At 46.0% G+C, this 25021-nt stretch overlaps 1 protein-coding gene across 4 annotated transcripts in view; it reads right to left on the bottom strand.

The window, feature by feature from the left end:
- TM9SF4 (transmembrane 9 superfamily member 4) overlaps positions 1–25021 on the bottom strand; it is a 75621-nt gene that overhangs the window by 2371 nt on the left and 48229 nt on the right. For 3 of the 4 annotated variants that reach the window (XM_037812395.1, XM_037812393.1, XM_037812394.1), the window contains 15 exons: positions 24081–24180; positions 18696–18864; positions 18465–18594; positions 16708–16831; positions 15304–15422; positions 15091–15202; positions 13667–13737; positions 11179–11311; positions 10309–10390; positions 10137–10212; positions 7437–7520; positions 5591–5766; positions 4988–5051; positions 3673–3792; positions 2767–2856 (listed from right to left, as the gene is read on the bottom strand). In XM_037812395.1, coding sequence (XP_037668323.1) covers positions 2767–2856; positions 3673–3792; positions 4988–5051; positions 5591–5766; positions 7437–7520; positions 10137–10212; positions 10309–10390; positions 11179–11311; positions 13667–13737; positions 15091–15202; positions 15304–15422; positions 16708–16831; positions 18465–18594; positions 18696–18864; positions 24081–24180 — 1650 coding nt within the window. The remainder of the gene's footprint in view (positions 1–2766; positions 2857–3672; positions 3793–4987; positions 5052–5590; positions 5767–7436; positions 7521–10136; positions 10213–10308; positions 10391–11178; positions 11312–13666; positions 13738–15090; positions 15203–15303; positions 15423–16707; positions 16832–18464; positions 18595–18695; positions 18865–24080; positions 24181–25021) is intronic. The other variant, XM_037812396.1, reaches the window with a different exon arrangement.

Genomic DNA, 25021 nt, shown 5'->3' with positions numbered 1-25021 from the left:
GGGCGTCTTCCTGGAAAAGGGCCTGGGAGTTCACTGGGAGATAGGGGTGACCTTGGACGCCATGGCCAGAATGCCATAGATGGAAATGGCTACAGCTATACCTCTTCCTGGCCCCTCCATGGTCCCCAGAACTGTACAGCAACACTCTTGGGTGGCTGGGGTGGCAGTCAGGGAATGGGGTGAGGAGAGACAAGGCTCCCAGCTCAAGTCAGAGAGCCACCACCAGCCTGCCTCAACCTACACTGCTCTCCAGAGAAGGCTTCTGAAACTTCTGTTAACATCTTACTGTTTTTCACCTTGAAGCGTTTTAGACTCCACTGTAACTGGGGAAGAGTTTAGCAGCCTGGCAGGGATGCTAGGATCTGTGTTACTGTCAAGTTTGCTGAGACAAAGGAGCTGATCTGGTGCCTTGGTACCAGACATGCCCAGTGCACCAGGGCCAAGTGGGGCCTGTTCCAGGGCTCACGGAAAGATACTTGTCAACAAAATGCTAAGAATCCAGAAGAAAACAATAAAAGTCAATGTTTGAGACTCTCTCTTCAAGTCAAATACCTCAAACTGGGGGGTTAAGACCACATTTGTGGGTTCAAACCACCATCTCTCCTTATGATGGGAGAAAAGGCAGGGTGATGGTAAAACCAGGAAAGGGACAAGGGCAAAAGGCAAAGCCAGAAAGGCCCTTAGGCCTCATGCAGGCCAATGCTCTCATTTTACAAACAAGGCGAAGGGGGCTGAGGTGGGAAGACTGGAACAGGAGAGAGGAAGGACAGGGGACGTGTGACAAGATCTTAGGGGTCAGTATAGGATGCTATGGCAGCTAGTTTTCATTTGACCAACACTGTTTCCTGTCTTCCTTCTTACAAGAATTTTGGGGAACTGCTCCCTACTTTGTGATCCTGTCAATCACAGTCAATCCTAACATAAAACCTAAGCTAATCAATCAGACCATGCCATCCCATTATCCCTGGTGAACAGCTGAGGGATGGGTATGTACCCCAAGTACAGCCAATGAGAGTCTTCCCTGGAACCCATATCCAGTGGTAGAGGAAAGATGTTCTTTTTGTTCTAGGTCTGCTAAACTGAAAAGAGGCGAGTCCAGGGCTGTGCCTGGCCATCTGCCTGCCTTGTGGAAAGAGCCTGCCTGCAGAATGAAGCTAAGCAAACACACTCAGAGCTGAGGCATGGACACAGAGCCCTGGTACCATCTGAGGCCTTGATCTAACAATGCCTGAAACTAGAACTCCAACTTCTTACACTTTCCAGTTAAGTCAGTCAACAAGTTCCTTTTATGCTTGTGCCAGTTTGTACTGGTATTTGGTCACCTGCCTCTCAAAAGAGTTCTAATTAATATGGGCTTATAGAGGAGGGAGATTAGATTAGATATGGATGACCCAGGGATAAGGTTACGGTCTGAAGACAGAAGTTACAGGGAGACAGATTTCAGTGAGAATCAAGGAAAACCTTGATAATGATAGGAGCTCTCCAGAAAGAGACTGGGGGTTTCAGGAGGGAATGTTCTGTCCCTGGATGTGCTAGATCAGGGGTCGGCAAACTTTTTCTTAAAAGGGCCAGATAATATTTTAGGTTTTGTGAGCTATATGGTTTCTATCATAACTACTCAACTCTGCTATAATAGTGTGAGAGCTGTCATAGACAAAATGTAAACAAGCAAGCATGGTTATGTTCCAATAAAACTTGATTTATAGAAACTGGCCCATGGGCTGCAGTTTCCTGACCCCTGTGCTAGATGATCACTTGTGAGGAAGTTGAAGAGGAGGGGCACAGTCACCAGACTGGAAGCAGGAGTGGAGCTCTGCACTAAATGATCCTCACAATCCTTTCCAAGCTGATATTTTTGGGAAAAGACATTCCAAGCATCAACCAACTGACCTCTACTTCAAGATGCACCCTGGTTGCAAGCAGAGGATAGCTTGCGTTTGGGCTTTGGAGGCCCAAAGAACAGTGAGTGGGATCAAGTCTTCAGTATTAGCCTCAGGGGTGGGCAGCCCACCACAGCTACCCCAAACTCCTCCTAGTGGCCCATATGATTTTTTATGTCATTCATGAATCTATCACCATTGCTGTGCGGATCTGTTTGTGACATTACTCATCTACTCAACTCACTCTGTGAGTCTGTCCAAGTTGGGTAAGCCAGGGTCCCTTTCACTAGCACACACGTCCACAGGGCTAGCAGCAAGGAGGCCTCTGAGATGCTGGCAAAGCCTCTCTCCTTACTCTGCAGGGCCCAATAGTACTTGAAGGAGAAGGGAAAGCAGCCTCAAGAGACAGACTGCCTGGGAACCTCATTTTGGGTTCTAAAGGCCCTTTCAGCATTTTCTGTTTTCATCTTTATTAACTCCTCTCATCCACTTTCTTTTTTCCTTCATATTATTGTTCTTTTCTTGAGGTGAATACCATATTATCAGTCTCTTTTACTTCCTAATAAATGCAGTTTAAGGCAAAGATATTCCCTTCTAAGTACTGCTTTTGCTGTATCTCAAAGGTTTTTGCCATGCAGTATTTTTACTGTCATTTATCCTGAAGGCTTTTGTCTCCCAAATATACAGAACTGGGTCCTGGAACATAGATTCCTTCTTTTCTAAAAAGATCGATGTTCTAGAGCTGAAACCGTTCTTGAGTAGCTTTGGTCTTCCCCATGTTTGGTGGGAAAGGAAGATTCAGACACTTGCATTTTTCCCCCAGCACCCTTCTTTCTACCCTCTTGCCTTGAAAGGGATAAGGGGGCTGCTTCAAGGAGGGTGGTACCTTGTTAACAAAATAAAAGATGGCATAGACCAGGACATAGAATGCAGAGCCCCCGGAGACTAGGAAATTCCTCCACCACCAGCGATAATCCTGAAAGCAAACAGAGGAAGGGTCATTGCTGTCTCCAGGCAGACCCTCTTCCCGCCAAGTTTAACAGCTGCCTGAGGCTACAGGCTAAAGACTCTGGGTAAGAACAGTAATATCTGGGGTGATGGAAATGTTTTATATCTTGACTGTGAAGGTGGTTACACAACTATTTGTATCCCCAAAAACTCACAGAACTGTACAGTAAGGGTCGATTTCACTGTTTCTAAATTATACCTCAATTAAAAAAAATTAATAAAAGAACAGTAGTAACAACTAACAGTTCTTGAGCAAATTCTCATCATGTACCAGGTACTGTATATGAATTAATTCATTACTCCTTTATTCTACCTCTCAGTTAGGTCCCATTACCATTCCTGTCTTACTGAGGAAGAGCAGAAGGCACAGAGAGGTTATGCAATTTGCCCAAGATCCAGAGATACTAAGTGAAGGAGCCAGAGCTCTTGCTTTATCCACTCTGTGAAGAGCTAGTCTCCAGAGGGAAGGGCAGATCATCCAATCTGCAACAGCCTATTGGAAAAACTACTACTGGAGTGGACCTGGCACTGACAAACCTACTGTCCTATCACTCAGTTGCAGTAACTCCCCCATACAATTATGTGGTGAGATGGTTATCATTAACTTCAGTCTACGGCTAAAGAAATGGAGTTTTGGAGGTAAAGTGACTTACTTGCTCAAGATGTCAGAGCCAGGAAGAGGGGGCCCATGGGAATCCCAGACAAGCCTTGGCACAGCTTCACTGACCCATTCAATACTGGCCCCAACTCCCCTCTCCCCACCTCCTGGCCCCATTCCCCTCACCTCTGCACACAGCTGGAAGTACACCATGACGATGCTGATTTGAGAACAGGACACCACCAAGATGATGAATACAAGGAACAGGAAGCCAAAGAGGTAATAGAACTGATTCTCCCAGATTGCCTGTGGACACACCACAGCTTGCCTTTAGTTGGCCTGCCTCCACCCAGATGCCCTGCCCTAGGCATACCCTGCCTGTTCTCAGGAACTCCACCGCAGGGCAGGAAAGGAGACACCAGCAGGACATCCTCAGTAGGCCTGGCATGTGGCTCTGATTGAGCCTTCCTCCCAGGAGCAGAGGGTGAGCCAGGCTGTTCTTAGTGGGGGCTAGGGAACAGCTGATCCTGCTCTGGGTGGGCCCCAGCATGAACTCAGCAGCTGACAGAAAATAATGACTCCCATCCCAATCAAAAGTAAACGGTAACCACTGCTACTTCAGGACGGCTCACCAGGTGCCAGGCACTGCACTGTGTGCCCTACGTGTATCACCTCATGTGAGCCTATGAAAGCTTGGCCTTTTATGCCTGAGGAAGCCAAGTCTCAGAGAGGCTGGGTGACTGGTCCAGGGCCACATCCACAGGATGGAGGCGGCCTGCCTGGGAGGTGGATATGGGCTCAAGGACAGCCAACCCATGCTCTGACCCTTTTCGTAGACAGAGTGGGTAAGACAGCCTTAGCAGGGAGAGGTGGGACCACTCTGGAGTAGCAGGTGGTCATCCAGTACTGACTTGGTACAAGGCACTATCTGTTCTGGGCAATGAGTGGAACTAGCCAGACTTACTTGGCCTAAAAAGCCCTCCTGCTAGCTCTCATCTTGACTATAAGGGCACTCCTGGGACAGAAGCAACATTATTACAACAACAGCTACTGTTTAACAAGCATTTCCTGAATGCCAAACACTAAGCCTTTTACAGACATGTTCTCTTTTCAGCCTCACTGTGATCCTGTGCACTAGGGATCATTCTCCCCACTTTCCTGAGAGTTTTGAGTAACTCAGACAGGTAAAGACATGTAGGGACCCAGAAATCAAAGCAAATGCAACAATGAAATTAATAGTAATAGTGACTGACTATAAATTACTGAAGTGGCTTCTATTTATTGAAGCCCTGTATGCATGGCCCATCACATTTAACCTTCACGGCCGTTCTAAGAAGTGGGACTCTGGCCCTATTTCAGGTAAAGAATGGGGGCTCTGAGAGGTTAAATGGTCGGTCTGAAATCCCATAGGCAGAAAAAGGCAGAGTATTTAAGTGCAGGGGTAGAGACCAGGCTAGAGTGGGTGATGGTGGTGAGGTGGGGGGCAGGTAACGGTACTCACACTGAAGATGAAGAAAAGCTCGATGAACATGGCACCGAAGGGCAGGATCCCAGCCATGAGAATGCTGCAGCAGAAGGGGAAGGTTAATGCTGCTAGGAGACCTTGACCATAGGGAAGCCCCAAGCTCCCTCCCAAGCCAGCACGAATGAGAGCGAGCTTACATGGGTGTGGTGAGTCCCAGCTCTTTGGGCATCCTTTAGTAACCATTATAACCCCCTGAGAGGTAGGCAGGGTGGTCACTGTTCTCCTGATTTTATAGATGGGGAAACTGAGTTACAGAGAGGTGAGGTGACTTGCTGGAGGTCAAAGTAATGGTCTTACTCTGTCTCACCCTCTTCTGTCTCCCTTTATCCTTCCTCCCCTTCCCCATTCTGGTTCCTAGGTTGACACCATGTCTGGCTATAACCTGGTCCTTTTTAGCTTGGAGTAGAAGCTGAGCTGCTACGAAGTCTACCAGAGCTGAATGTAGTACAGGAACATCGGTCAGAGCACCTTAGGCAGGAAAGATGTCTTCCATGTCTCCCTGAGGAGATGGCTCAGAATGGTGTGTTGGCCTTGCCCACTCTGGAAAGCCCCTGCCCTTGCCCCTGCCCAATCACTCACCCCACAAATCGGTTCATGTACCACCGCTGTTCGGGGATCTGCCGGGGAATCTGGTTGGTGCGCACGGGGTTGTCATACGGCTGCTTGCGGAAGCCAAAGTAGTAGCCCAGGTAGACGAGGGGCAGGGAGATTCCGAACCACATGCACAGCAGAGCCACCATGGTGGGGAAAGGAACCTGCAAACAGAGCACCCATGAGGCTCCACAAGGCCCCGCTACCTGGGGTGAGAGGCATTCACAAGGAGGGGACCTTCTGGGCTTCCAGGGAAGGAGAGGCCACACACACGCAGAGCTGCCATGGTAGGCAAGGTCATGTACACACAGCCCTGCCACAGGGCCCCTGTGTTCCAGGCCAGAGCCTCTTGGGGTTGACCCCAGCCCTGGGGGAAAAGCAGAGTACAGATAGGGGGTGCCATTTGGGATCCTAGTGAAGAAGAAACTGCGGCATCCCAGAGGAGCTCGTAATCCAGGAAGGGAAACATAGGGAAGGAAGGGACTGAGAACACAAAGGAGAGAAGGGCAATTAAACAGGGACAGTTACGTGAAGAAAAAAAAACAAAAACAAAACTACAAATTTTGTTAAAACACAATATATTATTAAGTGAAAGTAGGTTTTAAAAAATTATGTATTGAAGGACCCCATTTTAATAAAAACACCACAATATTTTACATGTATATATGCCTGGAAAGGCCTATACAAAAAGTGAACCATACTTCCCTGGGTGGAATGTGGGGGGATTAGAACTGTTTTTCTTTTTTTTCTTTATACTCTTCTGTACAATATTAAGTTTTTGCAAGAATTGTACAAAAAGGAAGAAATGAATTAATATACGTTAAGTGTTTAGAACACAGCTTATTATAAAGGACCATACAAATGTTTGTTATTATTTTATAATTTTAAAATTACATAATTCCATTTCAAATATATTATAAAGAAGGAAAAAAGACTGAAAGAAATATACTAAAGATCTACACAGTATATCTCTGGGTGGCTGGATTATGGGTTATTTTTCTTTTCTTCTATAACTTCTCTGTACCTTCCAAAGTGTCTACAATGAGTTTATAGTTTATCATAGGGTGGAAAATGTTGAAAAAAGGAAGGAACACAGGTATAAAATAGAGGAAGTAAGAAGAACAGCATGACTCCATCTTTCCTGAGGGTGGCTCCTTGACTGCTAGGAAGAACCCAGGCCTCTGGCTGGCTGGACTTGGAGACTCACTCATGGCATTTAATGGGCACCTGCAGGTGGAAGGGAGATTGGCTCTACCTGCTAAGGCCTGGATGACAGAAGTCTGCCACACCCACCCTGACTGTAGACCTCGTCACTGATCAAGACTTGTCTCCCCACCCCCAACTAAACCCAAGATCCTACTCGACACATCCTTGGCAGCCGCTAGCAATACACCAGGGCTGGCAGGATCCCTGCTAGAAGGGATAGAGTGGTCTCACCCTCCCCATCCCCTCTGCCTCCACCTGCAGGTGCTGAGGAGAGGGACACTAAGGAGAAGAGCCCTGTTTGGGGATAGTGACCTAATATACTTACACCAGACAGCTCGCTCTTGGTTGACAACAAAGGGAAATTCCCCATTTGGCCCCTGGATTGTGGAAACCTCCCTTTTGAGAAGTGACCTTTGGCCAGCTGTCTGAAAGAGCCCACAGGAAGCCAGGGCCAGGGCATGGGCAGATGGATGGGCAGGACTGGGGAAGCCTCAGCCAGCCCTCCACACCCAGGGCTGGGAACAGAACCCTGGGGACTCAGAAAAGGGAAGGAGAACAGCAGGAAGTGACCTGGGGCTGTGGGGTTGGGCACAATTGTTAGGAAGGGGTGGGGGGGAAGGGTACTTACTGCTCCTGATGAGTGCTTTCCCCAGATGAAGCAATTCAATACGAAGCAGATGCCAAAAACCACACCAGGGTATAGTGTTGCTGTCTGGAAGCAGGAGGGGCCAGGTTGGAGAGCTGTATCCAGGGAGCTCCCACCTGACCAGTGGGGTCCCTCAGTTCAAGCATCATTCCTTCCAGAAAGCCTTCCCTGACCCCCAGATTAGGCAGGTCTCCTTTTCTATGCCCTCACAGATTTCCAAACTTCCCGTCTTCACCCTTATCCCAATTTATAGTTATGTATTTTTCTTAGCCAATCTGTATCTGCCTACTCCCAATAGCCTGTGAACTCCTTGGGAGGAATGTGCCCACCTTGTTCACTGATGCCCAGCACTTACAACACAGTAGCTGCTCAATAATTATTTGTTGAATAAGTGAATGAATACATTTTCTACAAAATATGTGCCTGGGCTTCAACCCAATCCATTTAGATTGTAACAGGTAACATATGGCAGTTACTCTGTCTCAGAGATTGTAGGCACTGGGCTCCACATACATCATCACACCTAAGCCTCACTATGGAGCTGGATGGGAAGGTTTAACATGATCCCCTTTACAGATGAGGACACCAAGACTTGGTGATATTAAATATGCCCTCCTCCAACTTTACACACAGTCAGTTAAGTGGAGCACATGTTTAAACCCAGGTAGTCTCGTTCCAGAGCCTATTCTTGGCACTCAACCTCCACTGCCAGTTTCACCTTTGGTCTACTGCCACCTGCACCCAACAAATGGTCACTGACCCTGTGCATTCCTGTCCCCAGGCCTTTATGTAGGGAGAGTTATCAACACCTCGGCTTCTGGAGTGCTAACATGCACCAAGAGCCTTACGTGCAGTCCCCTTCCATCCGCACGACAACCCTGAGAGAAAGGTACAGACAACCCCATGGGACAGATGGGGAAACCGAGGCTCAGAGGACTACTTGAGGTTACCAGCGATGGAAAGAACAGAGCCAGGTTTGGAATCCAGGTGATTCCAGAGCCTGAGACCCCTCTGCTGGCTGCTTCCTTCTATCTAAAACCGTCCTCTTTGAGCCCCAGCTCAAATGCCATTTCCTCACTTCCTTTGTGTTTCTGCTTTACTCTGCTTGTAGCAGGGAATCCCTCACCTACCCTCTTGGCTGAAACTTATGGACTGGGCACTGAGCTAGATACCACAGGTATAAAAAGGAAAAGTTCCAGGGAGGAAGGGAGACCCATAAATGGAGAAACAACACACCAGGCACTACTTGTAAGCACAAGTCTATGTCCAGGCTCCTCTGAAGCACAAAGGAGGACACTGAGGACTGACTGGGGAGGGGGAGGGCTGGAGGAGGCTTCCAGAAAAGTAATGCAGGAGCTGAGACTTAAAGGATGAGAGGAGTTAGCCAGGTGAGAAGGAAGGGAGTAGCCCAGGCAGAGAGGAGAGCATAGGCAAAGGTCCAAGGAGAAAACCCAGCTGTGGGCTGTAGCAGATGTCCACCTGTGGAGGGAGGACAGACCACCAGGGAAGAGTCAGACTCTTGCAGTCAAGGGTCTAGGAGAGGGGTAAAGGTGTCTTAACTTGGGCCAGGGCCCTAGAGATGGAGAGGTAGGAGGGAATTTATGACCACCCTCAACACTTGATATCTTAGAGGAGGTCGGGCACAAGGGAGTAGGAGGAGAAGGAGCTATCCAGGTTTCTGGCTTGGGGGCCTGAGTTGATGGTAGTGCAAGGAGTGGGTTTGGGAAAAGGACACTGGGCTTGGCGTGGGAGATGGGGAGGGTATCTGATGGAAGACCTCGCCAGGGAAGAACCTCACCAGTGGAGGAAAGATATGGGTTTTACTCCTCTACACCCTGGCTCTCGGCACCCTGTGGTGAGAAAAATGCTTGATGTATCAAGAACTCAGGAACCTTTCTTTGATCCTTCCAGAATAATCACCATCATGCCTCTTTACTAGTGCCAGGCATATAGCAGCCAGAGCTTTGAGAGCCTGAGCTCTTGTGTTTTCATCCACTGTGAAAATGGTTTCAGAATGCTGGGACTAGTTTGGGCCCCCGAGGGTTGCCCTTATCCTTAAGGGTCTCACTTTCTCTGGGAGAAGTGACCCAGGGCTCCCTGGGAGGTGAGGAGGTCTACCCCCAGACTCCCTCCAGTTTCTATGGTCTTTTTGCTCCTAAGATCTCTCTTTACCACCAGGAGGACAGACAGAAGGGCAGAAGTTTGGAAAACAGCTGGTGGTGATGTGGGGCCTGGCCTCTCCTGCCCCTGGCAGACAGTTCTCTATTCTGTTGGGCAGAGCATTCTCCCTAGGTTGTTGATCAGTTTTTGACCCTTAACTATGACAACTGGGTTTGGGGCCTGTTACTCTGAATGCCCTATTTATTTTTACCTCTTGCTTGAGCCATTGAATAATGTAGGCTAAAATACACCTAAACTCATTCCCCTCATTTTATGGTTGAGCAACTAAGGCCTTAAGATGTCCTGCAGTGAGCCTGTGCATAAGAGCCCAATATTCCTGGTCCTTGGGCATGGGCTCCCCCTGCTACACTGTGCTGCTGCTCAGCTGTGGCCCTAAATCCCCACCCACGTCTGCCTACACTCTGCCTCTTGACCTGCTCTAAATCCCTGGCCTCTGGCTTCTGCTCAGGAAAAAGCTCCTCAGCTCCCCACCAAACACCAGGGAGGTTTTAGGACACTTACACAGAAGGCTCCTTTCTTCCATCGATGGCCTTTTAGAGTGCGATATAAACGGCCAGCAGAAAATCCACCAAACACCCTGTGGTAAAATGAGAGGGAGCCACACTGAGGGGACCTCTTAGCTGGGGGAAGGAGGCTTCTGCCAGCCCCCAGGAGCCCGCACAGCCACACCTACCCCATGAACATGAAGAGGAAACAGGCCGTGGTCATGAGAGCTCCCCGGCTGGAGGGCGACAGCATCCCAAGCATGGCCACAACTGTGGAGGGAGGGGAGAGAAAGTCACGGTGGCTGATCCCCAGGCCCCAGGCAGATGGGGCTAGATGAGGCTCCCTTCTGACCTTGGCCTTCCCCAAAGCATAGTCCCTTCACCTCCACAGGAGAAAACTGGATCTTTGCTGGGGTTCAGAGGGTTGAAGGAGCTACTGGGCCACAGTTGGCCTAATTGTAACTGTAGCTTCCAGCTCACAGAGTGCCTGTGATGAGCCAGGGACAAGGCTGAGTGTGCTATGAATGCTAGCTCCCTAAATCTGCCTATTGAACCTGCAAGGTGAAGTTATATTCTCCATTTTTCAGATGGGGATACTGAAGTTCACAAAGGTTAACTCGCTTACCTAAGGTCACAATGCTTGGAGGCATGAGGTGAGATACAAATCTAGGTAGACTGACTCCAGAGTTGCCTGTAACTACTATATATGTTTTTTGTTTAAGAAAAAAGTCCTGATTCCAGTCCTAACCCTGGCACTATCTATATGTGACTTCAGGCAAGCCACTTAACCTCTGCATCATGCCTGACTCCCCAGCCTCACAGTGCTGATGTGCGGCCTTAATGACAGAGTGGATGTCGTGGGTGCTGTAAACAGTGCTAGAGAGCCGCACAGAGGAGCACTATTGCTAGGCCTGCGGTAGAGAGGACCCAGCCCTCTTGCTGAGATGGGTGGCTCTGTCTAGCCCAGGAATGCTAAGATGTCCACCTGGCGCCGAGTGCTTGGCCCCTTTCTCCTCTGGTGACTGGCCCCCACACCGGGTCCCACTGGGCTCACTCACATATGACAATGAGGATCATACAGAAGAGCTGAATGCCTGATCCCAACAGGGAGCTGAGGATCATGGGATACTGGGGTGGCCTGAAGACGTCACCGTGCACCAGCTTCCACCCAGACTCTTCCATGGTGTCTTCCTGCAGGAAAGGGCCAGAGAATGAGTCTGCTTTGTGGGGGAGGAACCAGCTCCTGCAGGGACCACCTCCAAGGACCCATGTCCCTTAATTCAGGCTGAGGGTCCCTCAGGTGTCAATCAGCTCTGCTTTGAATAGCCAGAAAACACAGGAGTGTAAGTGATGTATGAAAGTGCTTCTCAGAGAACTGTCCATGGGAAAGAGAGGGCACAAACATGATGGTTGTAGCTATGGAAAAGGAAAATCTCCAAAATCCCACAAACCTAATACATGGAAAAAATAATGTAAAATATCAGCACACTACTCTTTCTCTCAGCCAATTCTGCAAATAAACTCACTACCCAACCCTCTACATGGGACATGACTCCCAGGGGTATAGGTCTCCCTGGCAATGGAGGACAGGACTCCCAGGGATGAGCCTGGCCCTGGCATCGTGGGATTGAGAATGCTATCTTGACCAAAAAGGGGAAGAGAAGTGAAACAAAATAAAGTTTCAGTGGCTGAGAGATCTCAAATAGAGCCAAAAAGTCAATCTGGGGGTTATTCTTACACATCATATAGATATTCCTTTTTAGTTTCTAGTGTATTAGAATAGCTAGAAGGAAATACCCGAATCTGTTGCATGGTAATCCAATAGACTTGATTCTTGATTATAAGTGTATAACTATATCGCTTTTATTGTATGATTGTGATAGTGAAAACCTCATGACTGATACTCCCTTTACCCAGCGTATGGGCAGACAAGTAATAAAATAATGATAAAAAATATATATAAATAATAGGGGGGAATAAGGGATATGAGTTGGTTTGGGTATTCTTTTTTTTTCCTTTGTTTTGGAGTAATGAAAATGTTCTAAAATTGATTGTGGCAATGAATGCACAACTATATGATGATACTGTGAGCCACTGATTGTATAATTTGGATGGGTTACATGGTATGTGAGTATATCTCAATAAAAATGCATTAAAAAATATCAGCACACTAAACTGTAATAGTTTTTGGTAAAATTTAGAAGCAATTTACTAATTTTTCCAATTAAAAAGGTAATATACACTCTTACTTACGTAATAAGTAAGATCAATTTTGGTATATGGCATGAAATTCAAATGAACAAAAAGTAATATTGTTTTATTACCAAAAAAAATTTTTAAATACAGGAATACATGAAAAAGAAAATGTTAATGGTTTATACTCCCACCACTTAATATTAGCATTTTTTTGATAGATTTCCTTCAGGCTTTTAAGTACATACATGTGTATGGGTACATATAATTTTTAAATGATGGAACTCGGATTATACTGCATTAACTGAGTATTTTATCATTTTCAGTTGACATTTGATCATGAGCATTTCCTCATATCAATAAAATACTCTTTGAAGATACTATTTTAATGTCTACACAATTTTCCATTTTAGGACTATACCATAATTTAACTAATCCACTGTTACAGAAAATTAGGCTATATCTGGTTTCTTAAATTATAAATAAAGCTGCAATCAATATTTCTAGACAAACTCTTGGTCTGATTTTTGATCTTTTCCTTAGGGAAAATTCTAGAAGAATTAGTGTTATTTTACAGTTCTTGATAGGTACTGCCAATTACTTTTCAGAAAATTCCAATTTACACTTTCATGGGTTCTTGTCTCACATTCACCTTGCCCACAATTAGTATTTCAAAAAAACAAAACAAAACAAAACAACAACCAAAAAACCTGTGCTAAATTGATGGTCCCAAATTTTCTTATCATGATTGTTTTAATTTGCATTTTGGGGAGTTATCCTATGGTAAAAACAGATTCCCACATGTTTACTGGCCTTAACAAAGTTCCTTGTCTATTGAGTTTTTGGTTCATGTCTTATGCTGATTATCACATGAGATGTTTTAGGAATATTGTTTTTTCTGTTAGGAGACTATACAGATTCAATCTTTTTAAATGTGTTGTTGCAAATGCTGTTTTGTGATTTCACATTTCTGGATTATTCATGCATATACTGACATGTGGAGCTGTTTTTAAATTTTTAGTCAAATTAACCAAATTTTCATTCTGTGATTTCTTCCAGTGTTTATAGTTACAAAGTTAGAGAGCTTGTTCCCATCACTTTTCAATATTTTTAAGGTTTACTCAATGAATGTTAATCCACTTACATAAACACACACATATGCATAAAGACAGACATACATGCAGACACATACACATATACACATACATGTGCATACACATGTTAAACACACACACACTTGCACACACAAACACACACGGCTTCCTGGTCTGCTAGGCCCAGAGCCCTACTACTAGACCCTCTCACTGAGACTGCCCTCTCCAAGCCCATCCCGCCCCAGCCAAGTCTACATACAATGTCATCCTCCTTGTTATAGTTGGCGATGTCCTTCCGGAGGGTCCGAATGATAATCATGCTCAGGATGCCTGAAACAGGTTGGGTGGGAGAGGAAGGGTCATCAGCACTGCCAACCCAGTCTTCTGTACTTCATGCCCTCCTGTGGCTTGGTCTCACTGTGACAGACTCAAGGCATGGCTTCCTCTAGCAGAAATGCCATATGGTCACCCCACCTCTTCTCCTGGGCATAACTCCACTCCAGCTACCCAGGAAGGGGTGCACCAAGGGTCACTCCCCAAGCAGGGGAAGGAAAGGACAGCTGGGATGGGTAGAGGCAGTATAGGATATCACTTTTTATTCCAAAGAGAATAGTTTCAGCTCCTCCAAGGCTTGGTCCTACCAACTTTCTAGCCTCATCTTCCACTTCACCTTCTGGGTGCTTTTAGTCATCAGTTCACATCATCTCTCCTTCACCTCCAAGCCTTTACCCAGGCTATTCCTTTTGCCCAGCATGCCCCACCTGCCATTACTCCTACTCATGCTTCAAGACTAAGCCTGGGTATCTTCACCCCTAGATACCCCCAAACAGTTCAGAGGCCCTCAACTGGATTTCCACGGCACACTGTGTACCTCTCTAGTCAACACAGTGTAGTGGTTAAGAGAATAGGCTGTATGACCTCTAGCTAACTAAACATTTTAAGGCTTAGCTAATGGGGCATCAAAGACTGAGATGTTTGTAAAGTGCCTGGCATAGCAGCTGGGCTCTCAGTAAATATTTAATAAACAGTAGCTAACGTTATCTTTACTTCACGTATGATAATTGAAATGAGCAGTTTTATTCCACCTCTACCCACCCCTCTTCCCCTTGCTCATCATCCTCTTGCCATTTGGCTTTTTGCCAAGGTTGCTGCACTGCAGGGATATAGCCCTTGCTGGAACAGTCTTTCCCTGGGTCTCTAAATGACAGCTCCTCTCTTCAGAGAGGCCTTCTCTACGGTAGACTTTCCGCAATAACTGTGTATTTGCTCACCCTGTTTATCTGCTTCCTAGCACTTAACAATCTTTGCAACGCCACTATTTATTTTCTTTTTTGTCTCTCCCCACCTCTAGAATATAAACTCTATAAGGGCAGAGACTGGATTGGGCTTGCTCAAATACCCTATCTCCAGCATCTGTGACTGTGCCTGGCACAGAATGAGCAAGAACAAAGTCCTTGTTGAATGAACCAATGATTGATTTCATGAATGAATGTATGTCTTCCCCTAGTGAGCTCACCAGAGTAGAGACTGAATCTTATTCACTTATGTACAACTGACACCTAGCACAAAACTTTGATGTGTTTTTGACGCACATCTGGCCCTGAGAACACCCTAGAAGTTCCCCACAAGTGATGTGTGATGCCTCAGCCCCTCATCCCTCCCATCAACCCACAGATCTCTCACCTGACAGGAAGAAGACCACCACAACGGAGTTAATGATAGAAAACCAGTGGATCTGTACATCACTCATAGTCAGGTAAGTATCCCAGCGAGAGGCCCATTTGATGTCACTTTCCTGGCAGGTGGGAGAAGTACTTAGTCAGGTCTTCTGCTAGAGAACTCCCTGCCCACACAAGAACCCTCCTCCCCTGTCCTCAAGCTCCAGCCCCTTCTCACCTCCCAGTGTACAGAGTAGGTGAAGTACAGCTGATTCTCCTTTGTAGGGTCAATTTCTTGGGGTGAGGAGCTGGTACCCTCAGGCAGAGTACATGAACTCTTCTCATCTGCTTTGAGGTCTGTGAGAGACAAAGTGTCAGTCTGTTTCTGTGGTGGCCAGTGCCACTACCCAAGGGCTGTTCTAGGGGGCAGCCCAAGGGAGCTACATGCTGCTGGAACCCTGGCTTCCAGGGCCAGAGTGGAGGTTGAGAGCACACGTAGCAACAGCAACAATTTTTAAAGTGTGTTCTCCAGAGCCTTGACCTTCCAAAAGGCCTTAGCAGCAGTGCATGGGAGGAAGGGAGGCTCTGAGTCCTTTACTTAGTCAATCAATCTTCCTTCACTCAACTCAAACATTCATTTAGTCACTCAATCAGTCATGGTCAACACACAAAACAACAGATTCTTTCTTATCATATGTCAGTCATTTATTTAATCAGTCCCTCTAGCACTTTAGTAATTCAGTCAACTCAGATGGTTCCTTCAGTCATTCACTCATTTACTCATTCATTCAACCTATCATTCATCCATTCATTCATTCAGCCAACAAACATAATAAGCACTTACTGGGTGCCAAGTACTGTACTGGCTGCTAGAGATAAAATATTGAGAAAAGGAGGCATAGTCTCTAACCTCAAAGAGTCAGTAGGAGAGCAGTTGTTGAATGATCACATATGTAAATGTAAAGCTGTACTCATGAAACTCACTGGAGAGGCAGTATGGTACTCTAAAAGTATGGAATCTATGTTTTGTATTAGAGCTGTGTTAAGATTTTGTTTGAAAAATACATTCCACAGCTTTAAAAAAAAAAAGTACCAGAAAACCACAACTGCAGAGAAAGGCCAGGTCTGCCTGACCGAAGAGCATCCTGTGGAGAGAGAGGGCTGACTGGCAGGGCTAGGGCCCGGCTCTCAAATTCCTGCACAATTGCTAGGCCGAGGCAAATTTTAGTCTGTGCCAATCACTCCTACAGAGGGAGTGAAACAAAGAAACCTTCTCCCCAATACTGCGCCCCTTGTTCTTCAACCCGGGGTGAGCTGGGTGGTTCCTATGAAGTTCCTAACTTGCTGTTTGATCTTGGCTAGGTCACTAACTTTTTGGAGCCTCTGATTCCTAACCACATACTTCCTGGGGTTGCTGGGAGGGGTAAGACAGTAAGGTGCCCAGCCCCAGGACACAACAGATGTCAGCTCCCCACCCCCACCTTCCCTAATGGGAATGGAGTAACCCTAGCCTGGCTGGGCCCATGTGCAATACCTCAGGCCTCTCAGCCTGGCAGACATTTCAGGAATCATGTGTGAGAAGATTCTGGGTATTGCCCAGCCCCACCCAGCCCTGCCCCTCAGGTCATACCTCCCCACTCACCCTCCAGCCTGATGCTCTGGGGAATCACCTCGAAGCGGACGACACGATATGTGTGCTCTTGGTCCTCTTCCACATCCTCCCGGTGGTAATAAAGGATGAATGAGAGGTGATTGTGCAGGTATATCTAAAATGGAGCAAAAAAGAGCAAAATATCTAGTTGCCAAGAAACAACCGGAAAATAACCCAGGGAGACTACCTTCACCCAGCATGTCCAGCTGTATCAACCTTCCAAAAACACTGCTCACATCACGTCACTCCCCAGAAACCCTCAAGGACTCCCCAGAGCTTACCAGATAAAAGTCCAATCTCTTAGCCTGGCATTCAAGGCCTTCTATCATCTGACCCTAATATACCTGGCTGTCATCATCTTGTAAGACACACTACAGTTATCCTTGCCACATCGCAGTTTTGATATATCATGGGTTGGCATAAGAGATCAAATGAGAATTTTGAGAGAGTTTTGAAGAAGCCGAAGATTACATGTGAAGACCAGCAGAGGACACGCAAAGGTTAGAAATGTGCAGGACTGTTATTAAAAAAAGGCATTTTGGTTGACTCTGGCATCATATGAGAAAAGGCTAGGTCCTTATATGATTCCCTAAAGGAAAATGACGGTGAAGGGTCTCTACCCTATGGATTTTCAGGCTAGCAAAGGCTGGTTTGAAAAATTTTAAAAAGGTTTAGCCTACACAATGTAAAAGTAACGGGAGAGGCAGCGTCTGCCGATCAAGAGGCAGCTAGGGAGTTTCCTGAAATCCTGAAGAAAAAAAAAATTTTTACGTGGATTTTCCAGATCGCAGGGATGTCACGCCCCTAACCCCCTGCAATGTGGAAGAGCTAACTGTAATTCACCTGGTCTGCCCTCCCTGCTCCCTTCCCCACGAAGAGTTCGCACTCTGTGTATCTGTTCACAGCGCTCACTGCAACTAGAATGCCACCAACTCCACGCAGCTCAAGTCTACCTATTTTTCAAGGCCTACCTCCTCACTGACATTCACTGACAACCTGAATGCACAGAGGGCTCCCTCTCAACAACTCTGGCATCCATTGCAGTGAAAAGCAGTTGGGACCTAAGACTCAGAGCCTTAAGCTGTCAGCTCTCTTCCCAATTAGGATAGAAACCCTTTGAGGATAGGGGCTTTGCCTCAAAAGAAAAGTTTTTGTTCTTTCTTCTCTAAGTAATATATGTTCACTTTAAAAAAGGAGCAAGATAAGCAGAGGGTAACTATTACAATCACTACCATTATTAGCATATTTCTCAGGAGCCCTGCTACAAAGTGCTTACGCAAATTGACCGATGTCTCCGCACAACAACCCTTGCAGGTATCATTATTATATACACTTTACAGATAAGGAAACAGAGGGGAAGTCAAGGCCACTCTGACTAGTAAATGGTGGAGGCAGAATTCAAACTCAGGAAGCCTACATGCTCTTAACCACTACTTAGCCCTCTCTTCTACATAACTGGTGAAATTTCAGCATTTTTAGGGTTGGTCTCAATCTTACAAAAATGGAACTTGACTTTTTAGGGACTGTGTGTTCCACCTCCTTATAGCATCTACCAGAGGCTAGCTGGATTTCTGACAGACTATACCTAGGGGACCAGGAAGAAACTCACCTTGGCTGATCCCCATCTTTTCCTGGGGCATTTATAAGCCTGGAGCTAAATGCTCCCTATTCTCTGTGGTCCCAGGTGCTCATGGCTTGTGAGATGTAGATCCCCCAGCCCTTTAATGCAGCAGCAGAAGACACTCTACCTTGTTGACATCTGTGAAGCCGAGTCGGTAGCCATGTTCAAACTGCACATCTTTTTCCTTCTTCTTGTCATCACTGTCGTGGTTGGAGTACAGCTCCAGCCGGGTGGCCACAGGCAGGTTGTCAGCGATGCTGGAAACCCAAGGCCCCTCTCAGTCCCTGTGGACTGCCTCTCCCATCACTGCCCTCCCCTACGTGAATTCGAGGCTGGCAGGGAGCAGAGGACAACTTACAGGTGAACATAGTAGTCCTCTGTGATCCGCTCGGCCACGAGGCGACTCTGTTCCACTGTCAGGGTCACTGGCTTGCTGGACTGGCTACACAGAACTTCACACTTCTTCTCACTGTTCATAAGAACCTGGAAAGGGGTGTTGACAATCCGGTCCCCTCTCAGCACCTCTCCTGCCATAAGAGAGACAGATTGAGCTCAGAGCTTCAGCCCTGAGGTTGCTGAGGTCAGCAGAGTCAAAGAAACACAAAACTGCAGGGCAAAAAATGGACCTCCAGGGCCTTCAGCAATTCCTCGGCTTGGCATTCAACACTCTTCCCCATCTGGCTCATGCTCTTCTTGCCCATCTAACCTCCCTCCTGTCACTTTACTTATGCTCTAGCATCATCAAATCCTTCAGAGCTCATCACACATACCACATACAACAATGCCTCTGGGCCTGGAATGCCTATCCTGCCCCATACGCCTGGGAAACTCCTTACCTTTCAAGCTCAGCTTCTACTTCTCTCCCTCTGGGAAGCCCTTCCTAGCCTCTTTAGTCCCACTAAATTCCTTCTGTGGCACTGTGCAGTAATAAAAAGAGTGGGCTCTTGATTCCAGGCCATCTGCGTTTGAACCCTGGCTCTGCCATTTGCTGAGCAATCTTCGGTAAGTTACTGTTAGGGACTAACTTGCGTCTCCCCAAAAGATATGCTAAAGTCTTAAAAGCCATACCTATGAATGTGGCCTATTTTGGAAATAAGGTCTTTGCAGATGTAACCAAGGTAAGATGGGGTCATGCTGACTTAGGGTGGGCACTAATGCAATATGATGGTGTTCTTTTAAGAAGAGGAGTCATAGATACAGACAGGAAAATGCCACTTGAAGACAGAGGCAGAGAATGGGGTGATGTGTCTATAAGCCAAGGAATGCCAAGGATCACCAAGGATTGCCTACAACCACCAGAAGCTAGGAGAGAGGCATGGAACAGATTCTTCCCTGAAGACAGCAAGAGGGAGCTTAGAGACATCAAAAGGATAGCCTCCAGTACCATGAGAGAATACATTTTTGTGTTTTAAGCCATCCAGGTTGTGGTAATTTGTTACGGTCCATTTTTTGCACTGCAGTTCTGTGTCTCTGTGACTCTGCTGACCTCAGCAACCTCAGGGCTGAATAATTTCCACCTGGGAAATTAATACAGTCATTTAACCTTATTGAGCCTCAATTTCCTCATCAGTAAAAATGCGGATGACAATAGCACCCATCTCATAGGGTTACAATGAGAAATAAAGAAGTTGATCCAAGTAAAGTGCCAGGCACAGAGTAGGTAGACAACAGATACTATCATTGTCTAGTGCTACCTCTGTACTTTTTCATACGTCACTTATGGTACTTTGCACAATCTGCTGATACATTTATGTTTCTGGCTCCCCTACCTATGAACTATTTAAGGGCAAAAATCATTTCCTATTTATCTCTGCATCTTCAGAACTTGGCTCAGGAAGAGAGGGGAGAGGGTGAAACGTAACACCTGAGATTTTTAGCCAAACCTTTAATGAACTGGAATGTCCCTCTGTGCCTATTGCCTCAGAGAATCCTGCTGCTAGATCTCATACTAGGAGGCACTGAGCAGTTAGGGGTTGTCAACTAAACCAAATGGCATTTTCATTCACACCATTCTAACAATACTACTATGATGATGTGAAACTAGAGCAAGCTGAAGCAGATCAACCAAAGCCAAAAGGACTAACACCTCCACATGTACTTGGTCTAACATTCACCTACCAAGTGTGGACCTGCTTGATGTAGTACTCTCTGCCTCGTCTCTCATTCATTCATTCATTCCCCAACATGTACAGAGCACTGGCTAAGTAGTGGAACTGAATTTATGATGGTGAGCAGGTGTATTCACGGAGCTTAAGGTCTAGTGGGAAGACAGATTGATTAAATAATCACAATAATGAAAATATATTATATAACAAGAAGAACTTGTTCTAGACATGGAGGAGTAGATCTAAAAAAGTTTCTCCTGAATTAGTGGTACTTGAAGTAAGCTGTAAAGGAAGAGAGGAGTTAATTTTATAAAGAGATAGGGGAAGAATAATCTAGGCTGAAAGTACAGTATATCAAAGCCTCTCTTGGGATGGGTGAAGAGTGGGAAACTTGCAAAGGCCTGTGTGCTTGCAATGCAGAAAGCAAGAGGGAAAGCAAGAGGTGAGCTGGAGAGACAGGTTGGAGCTAGACCTTATGGGGCCTGTGGGCCACACTGGAAGCTTGATCTTTATGCAGAGAGCAACAAAAACCAATGACATGTTTCCAATGGGGCAGGGGAAGAAGTTACCTGATTCTGATTAAAGAAAGATCACTCCAGCTATTTTAGGAAGAAACCATAAAGGGTGCGAAGAACTGACTGGGGGTGATGGCAATTAGTCATCCAAGAAAGTGATGACGGTTGCGGTAAAGGAGGAGACAAGTACAGATTGAGGAGCTACTGAGGAGCTAAAATTCTATAGGACCTGGTACTGACTGGATACAAGGGATGAATAAGATGTGGAAAGAGGAGAGAAAGTGTTAGGAAGACTTTGAGGTTGCTACAACAGGTTCTAGGCAGGAAAACAGGAAGAATGATAAATTCAGATTTAAGGCATTTTCAGTTTGGATATGTCAAGTGGAGATGTCAAGTAGATACCCAGATTTGAGGCTCAGGTGAGAGGTCAAGGCTGTGGATGAAGTTGTGAGTTTTTAGTATAGAGGTGGTAAGTGACAGGGTCACATGGTACAACACTCTAGAGGCACCATTCAGCTGTGGTGGCAGCTCTGCCTTGAGTGTGGATGAGACCACCTAGGAGAGGGAGAGAGTAAAGAGGGACCGGGAAGAAGTATACCCTCCTCGTCCTTTTAGAAGTCTTCAGATGAGCCTGCAAAGCCCAGGTATGGACTGGTCAGAGGAGAGCAAAGACACCAACAAAACATTTGCATGGCCTAGTGCCGAAATGACTCGGGTCTTCAACTGCCATTTAACAGACGACAAAGCTAAGGACCAAAGAAGGACAGTAATTTGCCCTCGATCATATGAGGGGGTCATGGTAGTGCTAACCCCCTGGGTTTTTTCCTCTGTACCATGCCTACTGTCTCCCTCTTTTTGGGTCAACAAGGAGCATGCCTGAGGAGGGGAAGAAAACAGAGAGAGGAACAGAGCTGCAGACCAAGTCAGGCAGGTATCATTTCATGATAATCAGAAATTAAAACTAAGAAAGAGGACATACTGGTCTGCAATGGCTCGTTTCCAATACAGAAGTGTGCTTTTTAAAGCGTGGAGCAGATAGCCAGCCATGCTACATAAGCAACAAGCTGTGAATGTGGACCCTCTGAGATAGTCTGACATTGTATCCAGTACATCTGCCACAGCTGCTCCAACATATAGACTATACCATGACTCTCCATCAGTGTGAGAATCACGAGCAAAGCCCTCACACAGGCCAAATAAGCCTTTCTGGAGAAGGCAGCTTGGGACAATAAAAAGAACTTTGGCTTTAGAGTTAAAAAAAGAAACCTGGGTTAAAATCTCCTATTTTCCAAATGACCCTGAGCAAGTGTTGACCCTGAGAAAACCCTTCAAGTCACTGTTCCCTCTATTAAGAAATGGGGGCAGAATGTGGAACATGAGGGTATGGGCTCTGGAACCAGGGATTCTGGGATTCTGCCACCTTTAGGTGAGTGACCTGGGCAAGTGACTTCACCTCCCTGCGCTACACTTTCCTTTTCTGTAATATGGGGACAGTAAGAGTATTTACCTTATAGGGTTGTTGTGAGAACTAAATAAGTTAAAGCACAGAAGTGCTTAGAACATGTCTAGTTCATCAGATGAGTCCTACAAGTATTAATAATGATTGTGACGGTGGTGCTGGTAGTGGTGGTGGTGGCGATGACAATGATGTAGAGTACGAGGCTTGCAATCCAATGGGCATTCAGTCAAGGATGACTTTACTCCACTCAGGTAGGACAGTCACATTTACTAAAGGCCTACTATACGCTAGGCACTGGGCTAACAGCTGAGAAGAGAGGCATATAAGACAAATTCCCTTCTCTTGAAGAGCCCCCAGACTACAAAGAGAGGCTCGGTGCAAAGGCAGAATGTGATTTAATATGGCAGGATAATTTTTTCCACAGAAGATCACACTGAATTCTCCATTTCCATGAGGCAGGAACTGCTGCCCCAGCTTAAGGGAAGATATGGCAGAGGTTCAGAGAGGTTAATGTTATACTGAGATATGCCCACTGTGAAGCCTTGGGCTGCCAACTCATCCACACCTGCTCCCAGGAGAAGGGAGGAGCTGCCCTAAGGGGCCTAATGTCAGGAGTTCTGTAGGACCAAGTAGGTCAGGCTTCCCAGGCAGGGACAAGTGGCTGGAGCCTGGTGTGGTGTGAAGAGAGGAAAGAAGGGTACATGGCAGGTAGGAGGAGGAACCCAGTCAGTGGGACCAGACCAGACCCTAGGGCAAATCTCTGTTCAATACCACAAGGCGAGACTTAGGCACAGGTGGTTTTTTGGGGAGGTGGGGCTACCCACTTTGGCTTTAAGGCCTGCCTCCTGGTGATCTGGGAGCTCTAATACCTGGCAGTAGATATACTTGTCAGCTAGAGGTTCCAGAAACAGCTGAGCCATGGGTAGCCCTACAGAGAAGGCAGCTCTTTCAGGGGCCTACTCAAGAGCCAGTTCTCTCCTTCCTAAGGTATAAGAGAAAAGGAAAGTCTATTAAGTTCCTTGAGGCCAAGAAGAACATCTTTCCACATTTCCGTCTCCAGGACTTAACACACAGACAGCATAGAATAAGCACTAGTAAATATGTCCTGAATGGACGTCTTTTTCCTTCAAGCCTGAAATTCTGCCAACTGGAGAATTATTTAAATTAGAATCAAATAACTACTATTTATGGAGAATTTGTGCCAGACACTGTTCTGGGTGATTCACACATTATTTGAGATGCATCCTGCATAGCTTAGTAAGAACTATGGTGATGTGTCTGCTTTCTTTAGGGCCAAAGGTAAACACTCACTCTTTCGATTAAAAGCAGAGCAGGTGACAGAGCCATGGGAAAGAAGGGGATATCTAGAAATCAAGAAAGAGACAGTGTTTTGACTCTGAAGTCAGACTGTATGGATTCAAAGCTTAACCATTAACTAACCATACAGCCAGAGGAAAGTTACTTAACTAATAAAATGGGGATAAAAACAGTAACTATCTCCCCAGAACTGGTATGAGGATTAAATGCACTGATATGAATGTAAACTATGTAGAACAGTGTCTAGAATTCAGTAAGTATTACGTAAGAGTTAACCGCCATTATTTCTTTGAAAAGATATGGGTTCCTCTTTGAGACAGGTTGACAGCAGTGTGAGAAGAACTTACCCAGATTTTCTGCCTTGTAGGTTATCTTGTTGGGCTGGCAGAAGGGCAGTGAGTAGTATTCATAAGGTAACTGGGTTCGAGAGCTGGTGAGCTTCACAGCCTGATAGGAGAAAAGAGGCCATTATTCCTCAACCCAGCAGAAATCTCCCAGGTCAAGAGGACTATTCCAATGCATCCTCCCAGGGTGTCCACATACATCTTTAGTACATTTGGTAATATTATCTAATAAGCAAACCAAATGGCAGCAGACACTACAGAAGAACATACTGTGCATAATTCTGAATTATTTTACATTTAATTTGTTTTAGACTGAGTTAGCGATTTAGTTTAAAAACACAACCAAGTTCAATACATCCTGAGAGTACTGAACATGTTGATATCCTCTGACTCAATAATTTCACATCTGGGAAATATCTGCTAAGGAAATAACCCCAAATGATAGGTACCAAGAAGTTCACATCTTATTTGTAACCACAGTGGTCTTCCTGCATTCCTTGAACACATGGGGTTTTGATGCTGCAGCTCCCTTCTGTCCTACTCTGTGCACATCTGGCTCCTTCTCACATTTAGGTCTCAGCTTAAACCCCCTCACCTGTGAGGCCTTCCCTAAGCATCTCGTCTAAAGGAACTCCCCCATCATTCCCCATTTCAGTACTCTTAGTTCCCTTCACATCAAGTCTGGCAAGATGTAATTAATTATTCAGTTCACCTGTTTTTCTTTTTTTTTTTTTTTATCACTTTTCCCCTCTAGAATTTAAGATTTAACTCCATGAAGGCAAGGACCATGTGTCTTGGTCACCTCTGTAACCCCAGGGCCTATAAATACAGCTAGGCAAAGAGTAGGTGATCATTAAATGTTTGCTGAATGAGAGATAAGAGGAAAAACAAAGAAACAAAAAAACAGCCAGAAGCCCCTACAACAGGAAATTGGTCAATAAACC

Source organism: Choloepus didactylus, chromosome 19, assembly GCF_015220235.1.
Source record: "Choloepus didactylus isolate mChoDid1 chromosome 19, mChoDid1.pri, whole genome shotgun sequence".
NCBI classification, from domain to species: Eukaryota; Metazoa; Chordata; class Mammalia; order Pilosa; family Megalonychidae; genus Choloepus; species Choloepus didactylus.
This window is presented reverse-complemented; position numbering and strand designations above follow the sequence as displayed.